General features: G+C 49.5%; 1 protein-coding gene across 3 annotated transcripts in view; it reads left to right on the forward strand.

Annotated features, from left to right (window-relative positions):
- The window catches only part of RNF216 (ring finger protein 216), a 146570-nt gene extending 127716 nt beyond the window's left edge, over positions 1 to 18854 (forward strand). For all 3 annotated transcript variants that reach the window (XM_045993528.1, XM_045993530.1, XM_045993529.1), the window contains exons 15-17: positions 4589 to 4811; positions 16793 to 16862; positions 17462 to 18854. In XM_045993528.1, the coding sequence (XP_045849484.1) occupies positions 4589 to 4811; positions 16793 to 16862; positions 17462 to 17781 (613 nt within the window). In that variant the 3' untranslated portion in view covers positions 17782 to 18854. The remainder of the gene's footprint in view (positions 1 to 4588; positions 4812 to 16792; positions 16863 to 17461) is intronic.
- The last annotated feature ends 307 nt before the right edge of the window (positions 18855 to 19161 follow it).

Here is a 19161-nt window from a genome sequence, read left to right on the forward strand (position 1 = left end):
TTCTGTGGTCAGAGGTACAGTGATGGACAGACCCAGAAAGATGTGAGGACTCCACCTCTTGCTGCTGGCCTTCGAGATGGAGGAAGAAGGCCTTGAGCCAGGGAATGTGGCTCTTCCTAGAAGCAGGGAGCAACCTTCAGTTGGCAGCCAGTAAGAAAAATGGGTATTCCAGTCCCACAGCCCCAGAGAATGAATTCTGCTGACAGCCCACAGGAATAGCGAATTGATTCTCTCCCAGAGTAGGTGACAGCCCAATGACACCTGGATTTTTGTCGGAGGAGACCTGTGCTGGACTTCTGACCTACAGATCTGTAAAAGAATGCATTTGTTTAAAAAAAAAAATTGTATTATATTAAGCTAATAAAATTGTGGTCTGCTACAGCAGCAGTAGAAAACTAACACGGATTTTGGGGCCAGAAGTGGGGTGCTGCTGTAACAAATACCTAAAAATGTGGAAGTAGATTTGGAATTGGACAATGGGTAGAGGCTGGAGCAGTTTTGAAAACCAGGGTAGAAAAAAGTCTAGATTGCCTTGAACTAGTAGAAATATGGATTATAGAAACCTCCCTCTTGAGGGCTCAGAAGCAAGGGAGGAGCATTATGGGCAAAGCCAGAATTGCCTTGAAGAATACCCGAACCCCCACAGATGGAGCCGCAGATGAGGACTCAGAAGTCCGTGCACAGTGTGTTCTCCTGTCGGTAGCAGGAACCTCAGCTGGTTCGTCTCAGTCGTGCAGCAAGCAGAAGGTATAGATGATGGGTCTGGATGTGTAGCTGAGGAAACTTGCGGGCTGAGCATGGCAAGAGGAAAGTGTGAGCAGGAGAGATTGAGGGGCAGGAACAGGATTTGGTTGTTTCTGAAACTCCCAGTCCTGCTCAGGTGATAGAAGACCCCAGAATTAAGACTTCAGCTGTCAGGAGAAGCATGCTCCTAGAGAGAAGACCAAGGATGTGTTCCAGATGTCAGAGTCTTCAGTCCTGTAAAGGCTCTTAGGAGGTCAAGGGGGAACCCTTCAGATCCCTTCAGGCAGACAAGGGAATCTCTAGGAGTCTTAGGCATCACCCCTCAGCCATCTCCGCAGAAGCCCGAAGCAGAGGTGGGCTCTTCTGGAAACTGGCTGTGGGTAGAGTGCCCATGTCAGCAGAAACACTGCGGCTTGGCCTGAAAGACACAGAGTGTGGAAGGGAAGAAGTCCACCAGATGCCCAGAATTCTGGAGAAAGGAAGCGGGTTGACTAAAAACGACTCAGCTGCAAACACGCTACCTTTCTTGAGAAAAGGCAGGCTTGCTCAGTAGCGCCATGACCACAGGGTTCTCAGATCTGAAATAATTAGGGAGTTTGCTTGGCTGGATTTCTAAATTGATTATAAGTGCTGACTCCTTTTTTTCCTTCCATTGTTTCCCTTTGGAAAGGAACTATGTCCCAGAAGGGGTCATATCCAGTGTATTCACCTTACTCGATTTAGATGGTGAGATTGGGATCTGGTCCTGGGTTGACGTGACTGTAGGGGTGCAGGCTGAATATGAATCTGGAGGCCCGAGGGCAGACTGCGGTGGGCAGAATGTCCTAATCCCCAGAGCCTGTGAATATCGTTACCTGACACGGCGAAAGGACCTTGTAGATGTGGTTAAGTTTATGGAATAGGGACGCCTGGGTGGCGCAGTCGGTTAAGCATCTGTCTTCCACTCATATCTTAGGGTCTTAGAATTGAGTCCCACATTGGACTTCCACTTCTCCCTCTCCGACTCCCCCTGCTTGTGTTTCCTCTCTCACTGTGTCTCTCTCTGTCAAAATAAATAAATAAAATCTTAAAAAAAATAAAATGGGAATTTTATGTACATTTTACCACAACTTAAAAAAATACATACATACATTCACAAAGGAAAGCCATCTAACATTTTTAATAGTATATGCCACAAAAAAGAAGACAGCCCCCAGACAGAAATTACCAACATACTTAAAAGTGGTAAGAACAAATACTCGTAGAGCTATAGGATCTAGGTTGGTTATATAGGGGAAGGCAGTGAACCTTCCTGTTTGAACGCAGGGTCAGGAGACACAGCTGCAGATCAGGCTTCTCTTCCTGTCCTGCCCAGAAACACATCCTGTGGGGCTGTTTGTTTCCTCCCTAGTTGAGAATCTAGTTCCCAAATCACTCTTCTCCCAAAAGAATCAACTGATTTCTCATCCCATTTTGCACTTTTATGTTACTGGATAGGTGGTCACCACAATCCATAAAAGCAGTCTTTTCTTGGTACAAGTCATTCTGGCCCTACCTAGTACTAGTCTTGAGAGTGCGGGAATGAGGACTTGGATGATACTCGTGCAGCCTTGAACAGCTCTGTGACCTTTAAAGCAATGTTGAGTGGTGCTCACTCTGTGTGCTCCTCCATTCATCTCAGAGTGCCTTTTCTCGCATCCCATATCCATCATTACTTTGGTGACTGACAGATTGGTGGAACATAGCAAGCAAATAAATGCACCCTCTTCCCAAGCCTTCAGGAAAGGACTCTGTAACCCTGGTTTTTGGTTTTTTTGGTTTTTTTGTGGGTTTTTTGTTGTTGTTTTTTTTTTACATAGGCTCCCCAGTGCAGGGCTCAAACTCATTAAATCAATACCTAAGCCAAGAGCAAGAATTGGACACTTTACTGACTGAGCCACCCAGGCGGCCCAACCTTGGTTCTTTTCATCCACTTCTCTCCAATACTGTAGCCATAGCAGCTACCCAGGGAGAATGTCAGCCAGCCCCAGGCTCCCCAGAGCATGACAGCCTCAAGCCGCACATCAGTCTTGAAGGTGCTCTGACACAGAAAGCTTATGCTACGGAAAATCGCAGTTGTGTCTTGGCCACAGGTTTTCATTTTGGACACTTTTCGCATCAGAACCTTCTAAGTCTTAACAGGGAGCATTGAAAAGTATCTTCACAGATTCTGAGTAACCAAAATCATGAACATGTGTGCTATGTTAAGTTGGCAATAACAAATTCACTTTATTTAAACTTTGTCTCCTTGATGATGTTTCCTGTTCAGCAAAATTTAGAACTCATTTGTTCTTCTGTAACTTAAACAGGGTTTAAATTCTTTTCAAGCTAGAGCCTTCCTGCCTTTTAGACCATTCAAAAATTAGACCTAAATGAATAGCAACCGATTTCCTAGTTCATTTTTCTATTTTTAAGCACATGATCTAGCTTTTAAGGAGCAAACTACGATCATCTTCTAAATATCAGTAATTAAAAACACTTGTCTTGACCCTAGACTCCCCTGGCTTCCCTTACTTAGCAGAAACCCTGGGAGCCGTGGGAGGAAGAAGGCTGTTTTCTCACTGTAAGGAGACAGCCTACAGGTCAGAACTCATCCCCAGACTGTTGAGTCTTCGCAGGGAAGCATTTCCGTGGCCACCACTCAGGCTTCCTGTTTGGAAAGAAGAACAGTTCTCAGAGCACTGGGTTAAGTCCCACTTTTCAGGGCCTCTCCACGGTTAGGGTCATTCCTGCCTTCCCTAGTCTCCATAGATATGCTTTCTGACACCTTCGAGGAACTCAACTTAGTAGAGGCAGACAGACACGCAAACAATTATAGGCCAGGGTAGCAAGTATTCTCTTAGAGTTAGGAACAGGGCACTACAGAAGAAGCTAATTCAGCTGTGCCAGCTCTTGGTAAAGAGCCAAGATGTGTCATTTTGGCTCTTGTCATCTGCCCCTCCATATCAGTTAAAGTGCTTCTGGAAATCAGTAGCTTTCCTACAGGCTTCCCATTGGCCAGGGCCTACACCTCCTCAAGGGCATGCTGATACCCTCGCTAAAAGGGCGCCTGGGAATGTGGGATTTTGACATTGAGGTGGGCACTCGCCAACAGGAAGAAGTTCTAAACTGGCTGTCAGATTGTCCCCAACTGTGTCTCCCCATCCCACACTAAGTTTTTTAATTCCAGGGCTGGAGGGGGCCGCCTGAGTGGCTTAGTCAGTTAAGCATCCAGCTTTTGATTTCAGCTCAGGGTCATGAGATAAGCCCCATGTCGGGTTCCGCACTGGATGTGGAGCCTGCTTGGGATTCTCTCTCTCCCTCCCACCCCTTCCTCTTTCTCTCCCCCCATGTTTTAAGAAAAAAATGTGTAAAATCCAAAATGTGTATGTAACTAAGGTTTAGGTTTCGTGGCTCTTCGCCAGCCAGTTTGCGTATATAGAACACATTATCAAGGAAGACCTTGAGTTTTTTCTCTCCTGTTTTCAGCCTACAGGGACTCCTGTAACAAACAGAATCGTAGTTTTCTAAATGGTAGGTGTCAGGCACTGTGCCAGGGTGCTTGCTGTCTTATCTGTAATAATCCTCAAAACATGATGAAGAAAGTTGGGTTTTCCTAATGTGAAAATGAGGAAACTGAGTCTCCAAGCAGTTGCGTACTTCATCCAGGCCGTAGAGAACATGAACTGAACGGAGTTCTCAACTCCAAAGCACAGGTTCTTTTCTCTCTCCAGATGTCACCGAAAGGGCTAGGCAGTCACCTGTGGGAAGATGTACTTCGTGCCCACCGTGCTTTTCTCTCCTCGTCCTCTTACCTCCTGTCTCCATTCGTGTGTTCTTTTCTCAGTGAAGAAAAAATGACTGCAGCCCGCATTAGAAAATGCCACAAGTGTGGGACTGGCCTCATCAAGTCCGAAGGCTGCAACCGCATGTCTTGCCGCTGTGGTGCCCAAATGTGCTACCTCTGTCGCGTATCTATCAACGGATATGACCATTTCTGCCAGCATCCTCGCTCACCGGGAGCCCCTTGCCAGGAGTGTTCAAGATGCTCTCTCTGGACCGACCCCACTGTAAGTGAATGCACGGCTGCTTTTTGCTCCGTAGGGGAAAATATTGGTAAGGTAACATAATGAAAGGGATTCTCCATATACGTAACACATTGTGACTTTGGAAAATATAGGAATGTATCAGCAAATAGAAACTAAGATCAAGTGATTGGGTCTCCTGCGTGGCCCAGTGGCTGAGTGTCTGTTTTGGATTTTGGCTCAGGTCATGATCTCGAGATCCTGAGACTGACCCCCAAATGGGGCCCCATGCTTAGCAGGGAGTCTGCTCTGTTCTCTCTTTCTCTCCTCTCCCTCCACCCCTACCCCCTATTCAATCTCAATCTCTCTCTCTCAAAAAAAAAATAAAATCTAGAAAAGAACTATAACCAAGTGAGACTGTTCCAGAAATGGAGGAGTGGTTCAGTATTAAGAGCTTTATTAACATAACTCACCATATGATAACTTTAAATGGTAAAAGATATAATAAAATCATATCTATTCTTGATTTAAAGTTTAAAGAACAGTATTAGAAGGATATTTTTAACCCCATATTTTAGAACAATCCTTAGCATGTTTTTAATAGTGAAATACATAGAAGCATTACCAAAAAATCAAATATAAGACTATCACTCACTATTTAGTTTTGAAACTGCTAGTCAATTCAGTTAGCTAAGAGAATAGAACATAATTGCCTGTGTTCATTGGGTACCCACTGTGTTTCAGACCTGTCCTAAGCACTTTTATATATAATAACGGAAAAGAAATCTATCATTTTCAGCCTGAGAAAAGACAAAATAATCAACTGGAAAGCTATTAGAAGCAGTAAGGAGATGTCTAGATACAAAATAAATACACAGAATGTCATTCACTGTCATTCACGTTATATAACAATATAAGTCATAAAATAGCCTAGCAATTACTTTAACAAGAAATATGAAGAACACCATTAAACTATGTTGAAGGACATCGAGACGTGAACATACAGAGAAATATGCTTTGTTTTTTGGGTTTTTTCTAAATTATGGTTTTTTTTTTAAGATTTTATTTATTTGACAGAGACAGCAAGAAGGGGAACACAAGCAGGGGGAGTTCAAGAGGGAGAAGCAGGCTTCCCGTGGAGCAGGGAGCCTAATGCGGGGCTCAGTCTCAGGACCCTAGGATCATGACCCGAGCCAAAGGCAGACACTTAATGACTGAGCCTCCAGGGGCCCCATGCTTTGCTCTTAAGTAAACTTTAATATAAACTGTATCCGTTCTTCTTAAAATAATTTTCAAGTTTGAAACTCTGTATAAGGCCAGCAGTGCGGTATGTGCCAGGACTTGTCCTACCAAAAAGATTGAGCTAAGTGAAAACCCTGCTAACTCAGAGCAAAGGCCTGAAGAAGTGCCCCAGCCCAAGGCCCCTTGGAGGCCTGGTGACAGCCAGTGACTCCTCAGCTTCGCCAAGGATCAGGAAGATGCTGACCTGATCCTGGAGAAGCCCATTTATCCCTCAGAGGGAAGACTTGGTATTACAGACATACCACTTCAATCTGAAATGTAGACATTTTGCTGCAATTCCCATTTAAGTTCAGTAAGGCTTTTTTTTTTTTCCTTAAAAAAATTACCTCTAATTTTGTAAAGGAAACTAATTTTTATTAAGCTACACTAATCAAAACTAAGTAGGCTAATAACTAGATCCAAGAGACAAAATGGAGACCAGATGAGAATTTAATCTGTAAAAAAAAATAATAATAACCTTTTTTTTTTTTAGGTTTTTATTTACATAATCGCCACACTTAACGTGGGGCTGAAACTTGACCCCAAGATCAAGAGTTCTGTGCTCAGGCAGCTGGGTGGCTCAGTCAGTTGAGCTGCTGCCTTCGGCTCCGGTCATGATCCCAGGGTCTTGGGATTGAGCCCCCCATCAGGCTCGCTGTTCAGCAGGGAGTCTGCTTCTCCCTCCCCCTCTGTGCTGTCTCTGAAATAAATAAAATCTTAAAAAAAAAAAAAAAAAAAAAGATTTTACACATAGAACACCAACAGCATGTAGCTGGGGTCATAGACCCAAGTTACCACAGGGGCGAATAGTAACATAAATGATTTGTGAATATAAAGTGGGCCGTGTCTGGGGTAGTGGGATACAGTGAGGCAAACCAGAGAGGGTGAAGGTCATATCCAAGGCTGCTCCTCCTTTCCCACAGATTATCACCAGGTGAAATTCTACTTATGGTTACCATGGCTTCAGATTCTCCAGAGGAGGTGGAACTCTGGACTTTAATATGTTATCTTCTGATTTTTAAAGATTGGCCATTAATCCAAATATCTTAAAAACACCAGCACTTCATAAGCCAAAACATAGGTCGTTAGTCATCAGACTTTACCCCTGGTTTCGAACATGTCCGGCAGGCCTACCAAGAGGCGATGTCACGGCACCAGGCCCACCCAGTGTGCGAACCACAGCAAACCATTCTCCTGGCCTAACCCCAATCCTGGGAGTTCCCAGTTTTGAAAAGCAGTGAGTCCTCAATGGAAACCAGCTGTGTGCGTGTCAGAAGCCACCTCCTCACTGGGCAAAAGATTGGGCAGAAGGGACCCAGGAATGGCTCTGACTGGGCAACTCTGCCGCCCACTGAGAGTCTCGGCAAGCCTTCCTTCCCGCCCCCCAGCACACCCCTAGTCACTGAAGGAAAGGGCAGACTTTGTAAGCAGGCAGGTCACCCTTCTGTTGCTGGTTTGGTTCAGTGGAAGGAGGTCCAGCCGCCAGTGGCAAGTGCTCGGCAAGGTAACGCGTGCTGCCTTCTAGGACAAACCTTCCCCGGCCCTGGCAGCTCTGCTGACTCGCTTCCTCTGCGCCGTGCAGCCAGCATACCCGGGCCTCAGCATCTCTTACGCGAGGAAATAGGACTCTTTTCCTTCAGCTGCATCTCCTATGAAGTTCTCCGTGTCGTCCCCCCCCGACACCCCCCACACACACACACACACCACGCTGCCTTCCAGAAACAAAGAACTGAGCAGAGTTACACAGCAGAAGGTGTTCAGCTGCTGGCCTCTCCTCGGACAGCGCTGTTTTCCTTTCTGCTCCCGCTCATTCTTGTTTCTTCTGCCGCCTCCCTTTTCCTACTACGCGTGGAATGAGTTAAAGTTTTTTTGTGTCCTTTATACCTTGTTTGGGTGCCATACCATGTGACTGCTCCCTTGTTTTCTTATTGAATCATTGTCTTCCACCCTGAGAAAGATTCTGTATTTGCTCAAAATAACGTTCAAAAGGAAGGTCAGGCAAATACAAATCCCTCTGATCTCCTCGGGCAGCCATAGCCAGAGATTTGGTTCCATTTGTCCATTCCCATCAAATCTGGGATCAGCCCCGTTTCCTTGATTCTCACCAGGAGACTGATTGGATTCCAAGCCAGCATCTGTTGGGGCTTCTGAGAACACAAAGCCATTCAGAAGTTCAGGGAAACAAAGCATGCCCTGTCATCCAGGCCTATTCTCCGGGTTAATTAACCAGCAAGGCCAGGAAGAATCTCTTCGTCCCTCCGTGGTTTGGAGAGAAGTCGAGTTTTATCCCTTAATGACTAGAGATTGCTTGGGAACCCAAACGAACTCTATATGAGAACTAAAATGATGAATGTAACTTGCCCTCTGTGTTATCAAAATGAAGCCAAAAACATTCAGCCACAAGTCTTAAAAAGCAAGATGTCTTTTTAAAAAGAAGGGGGGAAAAAAGCAAACCACACTTTTCTGATTGGGGGGCAGAATGCAAAGCCACAAGTTGACACAGAAGTGAGCAGACGTTATTTTGCTGCAGAGGGAGGCATCCCAGTGCTTGACTGAGTCCGAACCCCCTGCAGTTGAGGGAGCGGCAGGGCTGGCAAGGCATAGCTCGGCGGTAGACACCCTGGTCCTCTCCGGAGTCCCCTGGCCGTCTGGATTCAAGAAGTGGTGCAGAATTCTCATGGCATTTTTTCTTCTTTAAACACAAAGCAAAGTCAGTGTTTATCTTGGGTGTTGGTTACCAGAAACTGCACAGAATTATTTTCTACAACTTCTTTGATTTTTGGATATAAAAGATTGTTCAATTCAAATAAAATCCTGGGGCTTTTACAACCAGTATACAGTTTGCTACCATTACCGCCTAGCCACTAGGTCAGGAGACTTACCTTATTTTTCCCAAGCCTACATTGACTCGAACGTGACATCGACCTGGGCTAATATATTTAATTCTGTAATAATTCTCCAAGGCAGATGTGTCATTCCACTTCTGCAAAGGCTGTGGTCCATCAGCGTAGCACGGGGCTCCAGCCGAGGTGCTTCTCTTGGCGTCTTTAAGGCACCCACCTGCCTTCTCCCGCCTATGACTCCAGTGCCACCCAGACTAGCCCAGAGCCCAGCGTCTCCCTGCCGGGGCTGGTGTGCAGAGGACACCGCACAACTCTGAGACCCGTGTCAGGGAAAGGAGGGCGTGTTGCAGGAATGGAAGGAAGAAGAGCTTTTCAGAGTGGGCCCAGGAGAGGCAGAAGGTCCGTGGGAAAGGTAGACCAAAGGTGAAGTTATTAACTGGATTTTGGCTTCAGCATTGCTTCCTTAACTTTTTTTTTTTTTTTTTTTTTTAAAGTCAGCTCTGTGCGGGAGCATCTGGGTGGCTGAATCAGTGAAGCTTCTGCCTTTGGCTTAGGTCATGGTCCCACGGTCCTGGGATTAAGCCCTGCTGAGCAGGGAGCCTACTTCTCTCTCTCTCTCTGTCAAATACATAAAATCTTTTTTTTTTTTTTAAGATTTTATGTATTTGACAGACAGAGATCACAAGTAGGCAGAGAGGCAGGCAGGGAGAGAGCGGAGGAAGCAGGCTTCCCACTGAGCAGAGAGCCCGATGCGGGGCTCGATCCCAGGACACTGGGATCATGACCGGAGCTGAAGGCAGAGGCTTTAACCCACTGAGCCACCCAGGCGCCCCCAAATACATAAAATCTTAAAAAATAATAATAGTAGTAAGTTCTGTGCCCCATGTGAGGCTTGAACTCCCATGCTCTACCGACTGAGCCAGTCGGGCACCTCTCTTTACGTACCATTTTAAATGTACCTTCTACAAAAGAAACAAAAATGGTAATGTGAGTCCCCTTGTTGTTCCATAGACCCAGCTTCCACAGCTTGCCTCAGCATCTTATTTCGGGTCACTTATGACCACTTTCCCAGTCCACAGATGAGGAAAATGAGATTTGGGTCACTTGGTAAAAGTGGGATGCAAGCCCAGGTCTTGGACCAGATGTCAGCTCCCTTTACTCCAGAAGTCTCCACGCTCTGGAGCGACAGGTCACAAGTTTGGCAGCTCACCAAGTAGGTGCCCATGGGGATCCAGAGCCCAAGGAACCAGCTGGGCCTCCATAGTAGGGTGGGACCATCGCTGGACCCTTTCCCCATTGAGCAAGCTGCGAGGGTAGAAGGGGGGCCTGGCATCTCCAAAGCTTGGCAGTGTGCTTGATCGGGTTTAGGTGTCACTGAGGACTTTACCAAGGAGGATGGCAGCATGTAGATAGGTGTCATCTCTGGCAAATGCCAGAGGGCCTCAGGCTGAGCACTTGACCCTGACGCGAGTCCAAAGATGGCCACATTCCATGCTGCCTCCAGGTCCCCATGGGGGAGCTCTAGATGGAAAAGCATTTGGGTGCTGGGTCTCTGTGACCTGAGAGCCTACTGTCCTTGCTGTCCTTGAGCCTCCCCAGCACCTCGTCCAGCCCCCCCACCCCCCGGGCCATTCCAGACCCCAGCTGCACAGCATGTGCCACTTTTCGGGCTGTGCCTCACCCTCCTCCCCCCAATTTCCTGTTGCAGGGGGACAGCTGGAGCTGGGAGTTAGGGTCTGGTGTTGCTCGGCGATCTGCAGCCGATCTGGGAATAATTTGAAACTAAATCCTCAGTCCTTTGGAAGTCTTTTATGAAATCATTGCAAGTTTATTAACAACAGCTGTGGCCACACATGACCTGGATCCCAGCCCCAACCCCACCCCCAAAATCGCAGGAGGGAAGCAGCAGTTGACTTGGAATTCCCAGTCATCTTTTAAGGGGAGGAAAGTTAAATGAAGAAGAAAAGTCACCCATCCTTCCTCCGTAGTCGCAGGAGGCTGAACAGCAGGCTAGCCGGCTGCCAGCCATGGTGATCAGAAATGAAGAAAACGGCTCAAAGGGACTTTTCAAAGCTTTGGCAAGAGCAGCCTGGGGCCAAGTGTTCACACATCTATTTTAGGGCCCTTCAGCCTGTGGTGGCGATCACTGTCAATGTCTGATTGGCAGAAACCTCGTCTTTCTCAAACCATTTGCAGCTTCTCCATTTCCTCCTGTCCAGACCCTGCTGCTCAGGCGGAGCTGCAAAGCTTCCTTATTGAGGGGCAGGTTACAGAGTCCAGGTTTGGGCTGCTTTTTCTTAATTAAAACCTCTCTGGCGAACTCTACCTCACTTCCTGCCAGTGACTGCCGTGCTGAGTCTGTGTTTTCGAGAAGCCCGGCCCCTGCCATCAGCCTCGTGCCCTCTCCGTGCTCCCCGCTGCCTCCATGTGAAGCAGGCGTGTCCAAGTCCTTCGAGTCAGGCCAACACTTTGTGTCCTGCTGAGCTCAAAGGAATTCAGGGAGAGGAAATAAAACCTTCTTCCTGTTAAGATGCAACCCACTCATTTCTTCCTTTAAAGTATTCTTCCAGATTCCCAGGGCAGTGAGACTCCACGCCCCATTCTGCTGTATTCCTTCATCCTCGACACTGCATTTGGGGTGCATTGGCCCACTGTGGGTGCTGTGCTCGTTCCTTTCACGGTCCTTGTTGCATCTGGTTGTGGTCTTTGGGCTCCCTGCCCAGAGTGGCCATGGGTGGTGATAAAAAGTGCTTAGGTGGTTCTTTTGCACCCTAGCCTGGTGTTTTGTTATACTTGCTTTTTTTTTTTTTTTTTTTTTTTTTGAGATTTTTATTTATTTATTTGACAGCCCAAGCAGGAAGAAGGGGTAAAGGGAGAGGGAGAAGCAGGCTTCCTGCTGGGCAGGAAGCCCGACATGGGGCTCGATCCCAGGACCCTGCGATCATGACCTGAGCCACCCTGGTGTCCCCGTTATACTCAGTCTTTTGGGACCCACTGTCCTGAGACATTTTGACCGCCGACTGGTGTCTGCTCCCTCCTCTTTCAGCCTAGCCTTGCTTATATACACATTCCTTGGATCTGTGTGGAAATTTTCACCAAGATTAGAAGGGGCCAGGAAGCATACAGAGAATGGAAGTAATCCAGGCCTACTGGATCCATCTTAAATCCCATGCCAGAAGCCAGGTGGAGGAGTACAGGAGGACGTGTCACCCTCGTGGCCATTCACTAAGGCCTGTTGGGGTGCCCAGTGTGGTGACTACCAACAGAACCGTCTTCTCCTGTGGTTCCCAGCCAGCCCACGTGGGCAGAGGCTGACGGAGAGCTTGGGTCTCAAGAGGGTCCAGTTTGGCCTCCAACCCTGTAGAGGGCAGAGCAGGTAGAGGGGCGCTAACTGCCCAGGCACCCTGGGGGATGCAAACCCAGAAGGAGCAGCAGACTTCTGTGCTGGTCCTGATGGCACTTCTCACAACTCCGTCGTATTCGGCATGTAACTGCATCTCAGAGCCTGTTTCCTCGCAGGTAGAATCTGTCACCCCCCCACACACACACCCATGGCGGGGAGAGACGCTTAGTGTGCTTATGTGAACTAGAGCAAGACACAGGGAGGTGGGACCTGAGTGTGCAGAGCACGGCCTTCCAGAAGAGAACCTCGGGGTGGGGGGTAGGGTTTCTGAGTGAGGCGGGGGGTACAAGCACAAGCAGTGGGGAGTGGGCCATAATGTTCCCAGGAGTTCTCTCTAGAAAGAAATTACTGGTCACTTTTTTATTTGGGTGTTGTTAAACTTTTTCTCCCAGAATTGCTTTAATGTATATGAGAATCAAAAACACTGGTCCTTTGTTGCAGAAAGAGAAAGGTTCCGTGGGACACTGTGATATGCAAGTAAGTTGGTAGCCTCACGAGAAAGCATGTCAGGCAGGGAAATGTAGAAGTGTGTGTTCCCACTCTGGAGAGGGACTAAGAACAGCAGTCCAGTCAGAGGCAATAGGAGACCCTATCACTGTGAGCCAGAAAGTCCTTTTCGGCCTCGGTGGTCGACCCTGGCCTGTACCTTGGCCTGGCTCAAGAGGTGAGGTTTGTGGGCCCTGGAGCTCCTGGCTCCGTCTGGGTGAGAAGACAGGAGGTGGTGAGAGGGATCTGCTGGCTTTGTCTCAAAGGCCTGGTGCCAGGGGAAGCCAGGCAGACACTGGCGAATGGATCTTTTTTAAGGGATGATAACGTGCATTTCTGGGTGAGCTGACGAAGAAAGGAATAAAAATTTCCAGGGAAGTGACCCTCTTCTCTGCTGTGTTGGCTGTTCGTCCTCTTGAATGGAGGCATTTTGTTTTGCCCTATTCTCTTGTATTTAGTGGAAAAAGGAGATTTCGGAGTTTTGCCCATCCCAGAGAGAAGGAACCCTCTTGTATTTCAAGGAGGATAAGATGAACTCATTCTAGAACAAGGCAGGGCCTCTGATGGTGCTCAGGGCAGGGTGGGCAGAATTCCAGGGACCTTGCAGTCCCTGCTGCAGAAACTCCAGTTCAGAAACCTGTGGTTTATGTGGTTAAGAGCTCCAGCCTCCAGAGTGGAAGGCCTGGGTTTAAACCTCACTGTGCTTCCGTTTCCGCATCTGTAATATGGGAATTAGTTAATAGGGCCTAACTCATGGAGTTGTTAGGAAGCTTCAGTCTCTGTGAAGTGCTTACAGCAGGAGCTGGCACATAGTAAGCCCTCAGCAAACATGAGCTTCCGTTCTTGCTGTTGCTGAGCCTGGCACTTTGTAAAAGGGAGATCATCTGCTTCTCACGTAAAGCTGCTGTGAATGGGCTCCAGGTCAGGTTGTGGAGCGTAACAGGGTCCTCAAGCCCAGCTCTCTGGAGCCCCAGAACGGGAGTTCTTCCCCCTGCGCCAGCTGTCTGTCCGTTCGGAAGCCAGTGCTGCTTGAAGATAAGACTTGCCGCGGCCAGTCGCCCCAGCTTGCCTGGCTTTCCTGTGGGTGACTCAGCCCCTTCCGGGGGTGCTGGAGGTCAGGTACTTCGGCGACCTGGCCACTGCACCAGGCTCTCTCATCTGCTTTCCTCCTATTGTTCCCTGCTTCCAGCAGCCTAGGTGTGTCCTAGATTGCAGAGTGGCAAGCCTTTTTTGCAAGTGTCCTCATTCACCATGAATGGTGACACTTGGGGCTCCTAAAATGTTTCCTAAGGGAACACACCTTCAGAAAGGCCTCGGGAGCCCATCTGTCCCTCAGCCCAAACCCAAAGGGACCAGTCTTCGTGTTTTATCTCAAAGTGACTCTAAAGCTTGCCACATTCACTCTTTTTGTTAACGTTACCTTTTTTAGTTGTGGTAAAGTATGTATAAAATCTCACTCTTGACTTGAGCTTTAAATGCTTAAGAGAAATTGCTTGGGAAGGAACCCCTGCCCTGGATAAAATAAATCTTCACCTTAAAGTCTAACACATTTAGCTAAAAATGTAATTTAAAAATACATATATTAAAAAGCATTTTCGTTGTTAGTTTCTAAATAGTGTCCTGTGACTCCAGCCAGTCAGAGGAGGTTGAAATCTGAGCCATCTGACCCTTACTCTAGCTGCAACTGACAGTTACTCAGTGGCCCTAATTAACACGGGAAGCCAGGCACCTGCCCCATGAAGAAGCCACAGAGGCAAGTGTTGGAACATCTCCCAGTCTCTCCATTCTTTCTTGAAGCTTCTCATCTTTCTAAAATCTTTATCTCTGCTGTTTTCCATGAACTTCCTGCCTTTAATAGTGAGTGATCTGTGCCAAGTCCTTTACCTGCTTGAGCTCATTCCGTCCTTACAGCAGCCCATTTTACAGATGAGGAATCAAGACTCAGATATTTTAACTCGCTTAGTGGGAGATACCACAGAGCCCCTGCTCTCCCACCTGACAGTTCTCTGGATCACTTACCCCCTCCCGTTAAAAATCTTTTTTTCCTGGACCGTCCACTGGCACCAAAGTGAAGAGCTTTGTCAGCTCCTCCTCCTCCTCTAGGTAATTGATAGAATGTATTTCTGCATGCAGACGGAGACCTTCAGACTGTGCCCACCAGCCCGTACTGAGTTCTCAGAGCCCTTTGCGTCAGTTGGCTTAGTGGTTCCCTTGTAGATGCCTCCCATTCCTTCGTTTGGAGTGTTCACGGAGAGGCTGGACGACCGGGCCTTGGGGTTTTTAATGGAGAATTTGGCATATGTTAACCTGAGAGACAGACACGGTGCCCCCAAGGGTTTCTCTCGACACCTGGCAGTTCTCTCCTCTTCCTCCTGCCTTGCTCAGAACACCTGGCAAGGTGAGGCTGAGAAAGATCTGTTTGTTAAGAATTTCCAAATGTCAGAAAGAATGTGGAAAGAATCTAGAGACAACTGAGTTCAGTCTGTCATTCAGCGCCTGAGGGTAGGAAAATGTCCGTGAATTTAACAGGGCCTCCGCTATTGCCCATGGAGCCTCCGGCCCCCAGCGGTTCTGTCCTACGATTTTCTTTGTTTTTTTAAGATTTTATTTATTTATATAACAGAGATCACAAGTAGGCAGAGAGGCAGGCAGAGAGAGAGAAGCAGGCTCCCCGCCAAGCAGGGAGCCCTACATGGGGCTCAATCCCAGGACGCTGAGATCATGAACTGAGCCGAAGGCAGAGGCTTAACCCACTGAGCCAGGTGCCCCTGTTCTAAGATTTTTTTTATCTACCAAAGGGAATATTACATAACTACTTACTCATTCCATCAGTAGGACTTTTAGTCTCCTTGTCGATCAGAAGTTTAACCAGCAAACTTCGAACAGTGTCTGGCACTAGCAGGTGTCCAATTACACGCTGATTTAAAGGCTGCTCCGGACTCGAGTCCTTGAGGTTCGGAACTGTGTGGTGAAGTCCCTGGCCGCTGTCTTGGCAGCGATGTTAATAACATGCTAAGTAAACGTCCACACTGCCCATCGCACAGGTGGGACCCCCACGCCCTCCGCTGTCCAGGGGGGGTGCTCTCTCCAGCTCAGTTGCTCTTTTCAGGGGTCCTCCATTCACATCTCCCAAGTTTGCTGGGTGCCGTCAGTTGGTCAGAGCCTCAGATCAGTGTGAAAAATCGAGCTATCACTGAAACCGCTCCAAGCCAGGACACACCTGGCCCTGGGAGGAGGCTCCAATGCCTTGTCTAGGAAACACCTCCTCGAGTGCCAGGACTGGCTCTGCCCTCTGGCCCCCGCACTGCGCACCGGTGCCCTCCTCACACTTCCCCCCAGCGTGACTGCTCCGAAGTCGCGGAGAAGCAGCTGGAAGGCCCCAGGAAACGAGCCTGTCGGTTGTTCAGTTCAAGTCCACGCAGTTGGTGATGTTCCACTCCGTTCAGCACTCTCTCAAACTGCTGCGCCCTTCCTCCCACATGCGGGCCCCCACCCCAACCACCATTTGACTGTCAGGACACCACTCGTTCTGTAGCCTCCCAGTTACCTAGAAGCTAAAGGCCAGCTTCAGGGCTCAGCTGGCCCGAGTAGACCTTTGTCCCCCTGAGGTCAGAGAATCAGTAAGACACTGTTGGGCTTTGCACAAAAGGGTGTGGAGCTCAGAGTTGGTAGACTCTAGATCTGAAACTCGTCCGGCCCTGCCAGCCCCAGACCCTTGGGTTATCAGTCTTCCCACACCGAGCTGCAGAAGATTCTCTCTGCTAACTTTGCGGCTGAATGAACAAAGCAGGCTCTCACCCCTCCCCCAGGTGGCCACCACCATGCACAGTCCCACTCCTCAGCCACGGCCTTTCAGGTGGGCTTCCTCATGGGAGCCTCACCCAGTGATGAAGCATGGAAATGAATCCGTCTGCTGACTAGCAGCCCTCTGGCATCCCCTGGGTCCCAGTGGGGTCTCAGCATGGCATGGAGCTGCTTGGGGCAAGCTCACCATCTTGTTGCTTTTCCTCTAGGAGGACGATGAGAAGCTGATTGAGGAGATCCAGAAGGAGGCTGAAGAGGAGCAGAAGAGGAAGAATGGAGGCAAGCGCTCCCCTGGCACGGGCCCCATGCCCGGTGCTCTCCATGTGTGGGGTGGGGGGCAGGCTTCATGGCTGGCCCTCCGCCCAGCCAGGGACCACCCAGGCATCCATCCTGCTCCCCATGTGAGAGGCTGTGAAAGCATAGGAGAGTTTCAGCATCCCCCTGATGGTCAGGAGGTCCCAGGGGATGAGTTGAGTTTAGGGGGCAGACAGCACTCACACTGGACTAAAAAGACAGGAGGCCCTTGCCTCCCTGAGGTCACAAAAGAATGAAGTGGAGTTTCTGGGAGTCCCTAGGCCCTGGCTCTGAAGGAAAGTCATGGAATCCACCACTTTCCAGGGTGATCACTGAGCTAACACTTGGTCGGACAGCTGAGGGGGGTTGGTGCGCATACACGCGTTAATCGGCCTTATTTGGCCCGGCCACCCCTTCTGTGTCCGTAGGTAAGAATGATGCTGAAGGTCAGACAGTCCTGGCCTCGTGCTGTGGGCTCTCCGCTAGGGCCAGGTGGGACTGAGCAGGATATGCAGCCCTGGTCCCAGCCCACATGCAAGCACAGTTGGTTTTGTTTTCTCTACTAAATCCCATCTCCTGTTCAGAGAACACCTTCAAACGCATCGGCCCCCCCTTGGAGAAGCCTCCAGAGAAAGTCCAGAGGATTGAAGCCCTGCCGAGGCCCGTCCCGCAGAACCTGCACCAGCCACAGATCCCCCCCTATGCCTTTGTGCACCCGCCCTTCCCCCTGCCGCCCGTCCGGCCCATGTTCAACAACTTCCCTCTCAACATGGGCCCAGTCCCAGCGCCCTACGTGCCCCCTCTGCCCAATGTGCGCGTCAACTACGACTTTGCTCCCGTCCACGTGCCACTGGAGCACAACCTGCCGATGCACTTCGGCCCGCAGCCACGGCGTCGCTTCTGACAGCTCTGTGTCCTGCGTCTTCCCCGGAGCCCCGCCTCTGTGCAGGGCCAGGGTTCTGTAGATTTCCCACCTCGCCCCCAAGGCCATGCCTTCAGAGTAGGGATCATGCACTTGGCTCTCAAAAGGATAGGCTGGCTTTTTCCCTGCTCCTTCCTGGGAAGGGCTACTGCCCCTTGAAGAGCAGCCGGCAGGCCAGTGCCCTCAGGTGCCTGTAAAAGGACTGGTCTGACACTTGCTGGACCAGAGAGTAGGGCCTTCCTAGAGAGTTCCACTGTCCAAGCCACAGTGCAGGGACCCTCACCACAAGGTAGCTCGTCTCTGCTCTGTCAGTCCTGTCCCTACAGGCAGAGATGAGGGAAATGTTTGGGTCCATCCCCTCCCCCTGGCAGACCTCAGAAGTCTCTAAGTTAACCACGTAGGCCTTCCTTACCGCAGTACAGTCTGATTCTCGATAAAGCTGAAGTCCCAGTTGGAGGGAGTCTGGAGTTTGGAGAGAGCTGAGCTGTCTGAACCATGTTGTGAAGGCTGGGTTCTCCCCCCACCCCCACCCCAGTACTGCAGCCCACCCAGAGTGAGTACACCCTGCTGCTTCATGCCAGTTGGTCCCAGTGAGGCGGTGGCAGAGCCGTGTCCCCCAGGCCTGGGAGCACCGCTCAGGGTTGGGAAGCGGGAAGCTTCAGGCTTTATCTCCCAAATCCAGAACCCCAGGTCACCACCACCGTGACTATTCTGGTCTCTCTTGTCTTTGGCCCACTCTGATGAGACCACAGAGAGTCATCTCATGCTATCAGTTCTGTTTGTAGTTTAAAGAAATATTTGCCGTTTACTCACTTTGAACTTACTGGGTTTTCTATGGCCTGCTAGAGTTTCTCTCGTTCAGTCTCTGGAAAGTCAAATCTGTTTTCCCATGCCAGGCAGCCAGTGAGGGCTGGATGGTCCTGAATCTTGCCAAACAAAAGGTTCTTTCGAGGCGCCTGTGACAGGCTTGGTGGCTTTCCCAGGCAGCCCAGTTACCGGTAATGAGCAGCTTCTTCCCGGAGGTTTGGTGGTAGCACTGGGTTTCCACAGACCCAGACTACACCCAGCATCTGCCCATGGAGCTGCCCTTGCCCAAGGCCAGGTGAGTCTAGCTCTGAGTCAGCATGGGGGTCCCTGCCCCTTCCCACTCACCTTTGCCTGTTCAGCCCCAGCCCATGTGAGGCTCTGCCCCATCACTAGCCACCACTGTACAGAGCAGAGGCCTCTGTGGGAGTGACCCTGCCTGACCCAGTGTTGGCCTCTGTCACTGCTGCTGTATCTCTGATGGCTGTGGGGTTCCCGGAAGTTCCCAGCACCTGTGCACAGACCGCAGTGGGGTGAGCCTACAGGCCGTGCCCCAGG

This window comes from Meles meles, chromosome 21 (assembly GCF_922984935.1).
Source record: "Meles meles chromosome 21, mMelMel3.1 paternal haplotype, whole genome shotgun sequence".
NCBI classification, from domain to species: Eukaryota; Metazoa; Chordata; class Mammalia; order Carnivora; family Mustelidae; genus Meles; species Meles meles.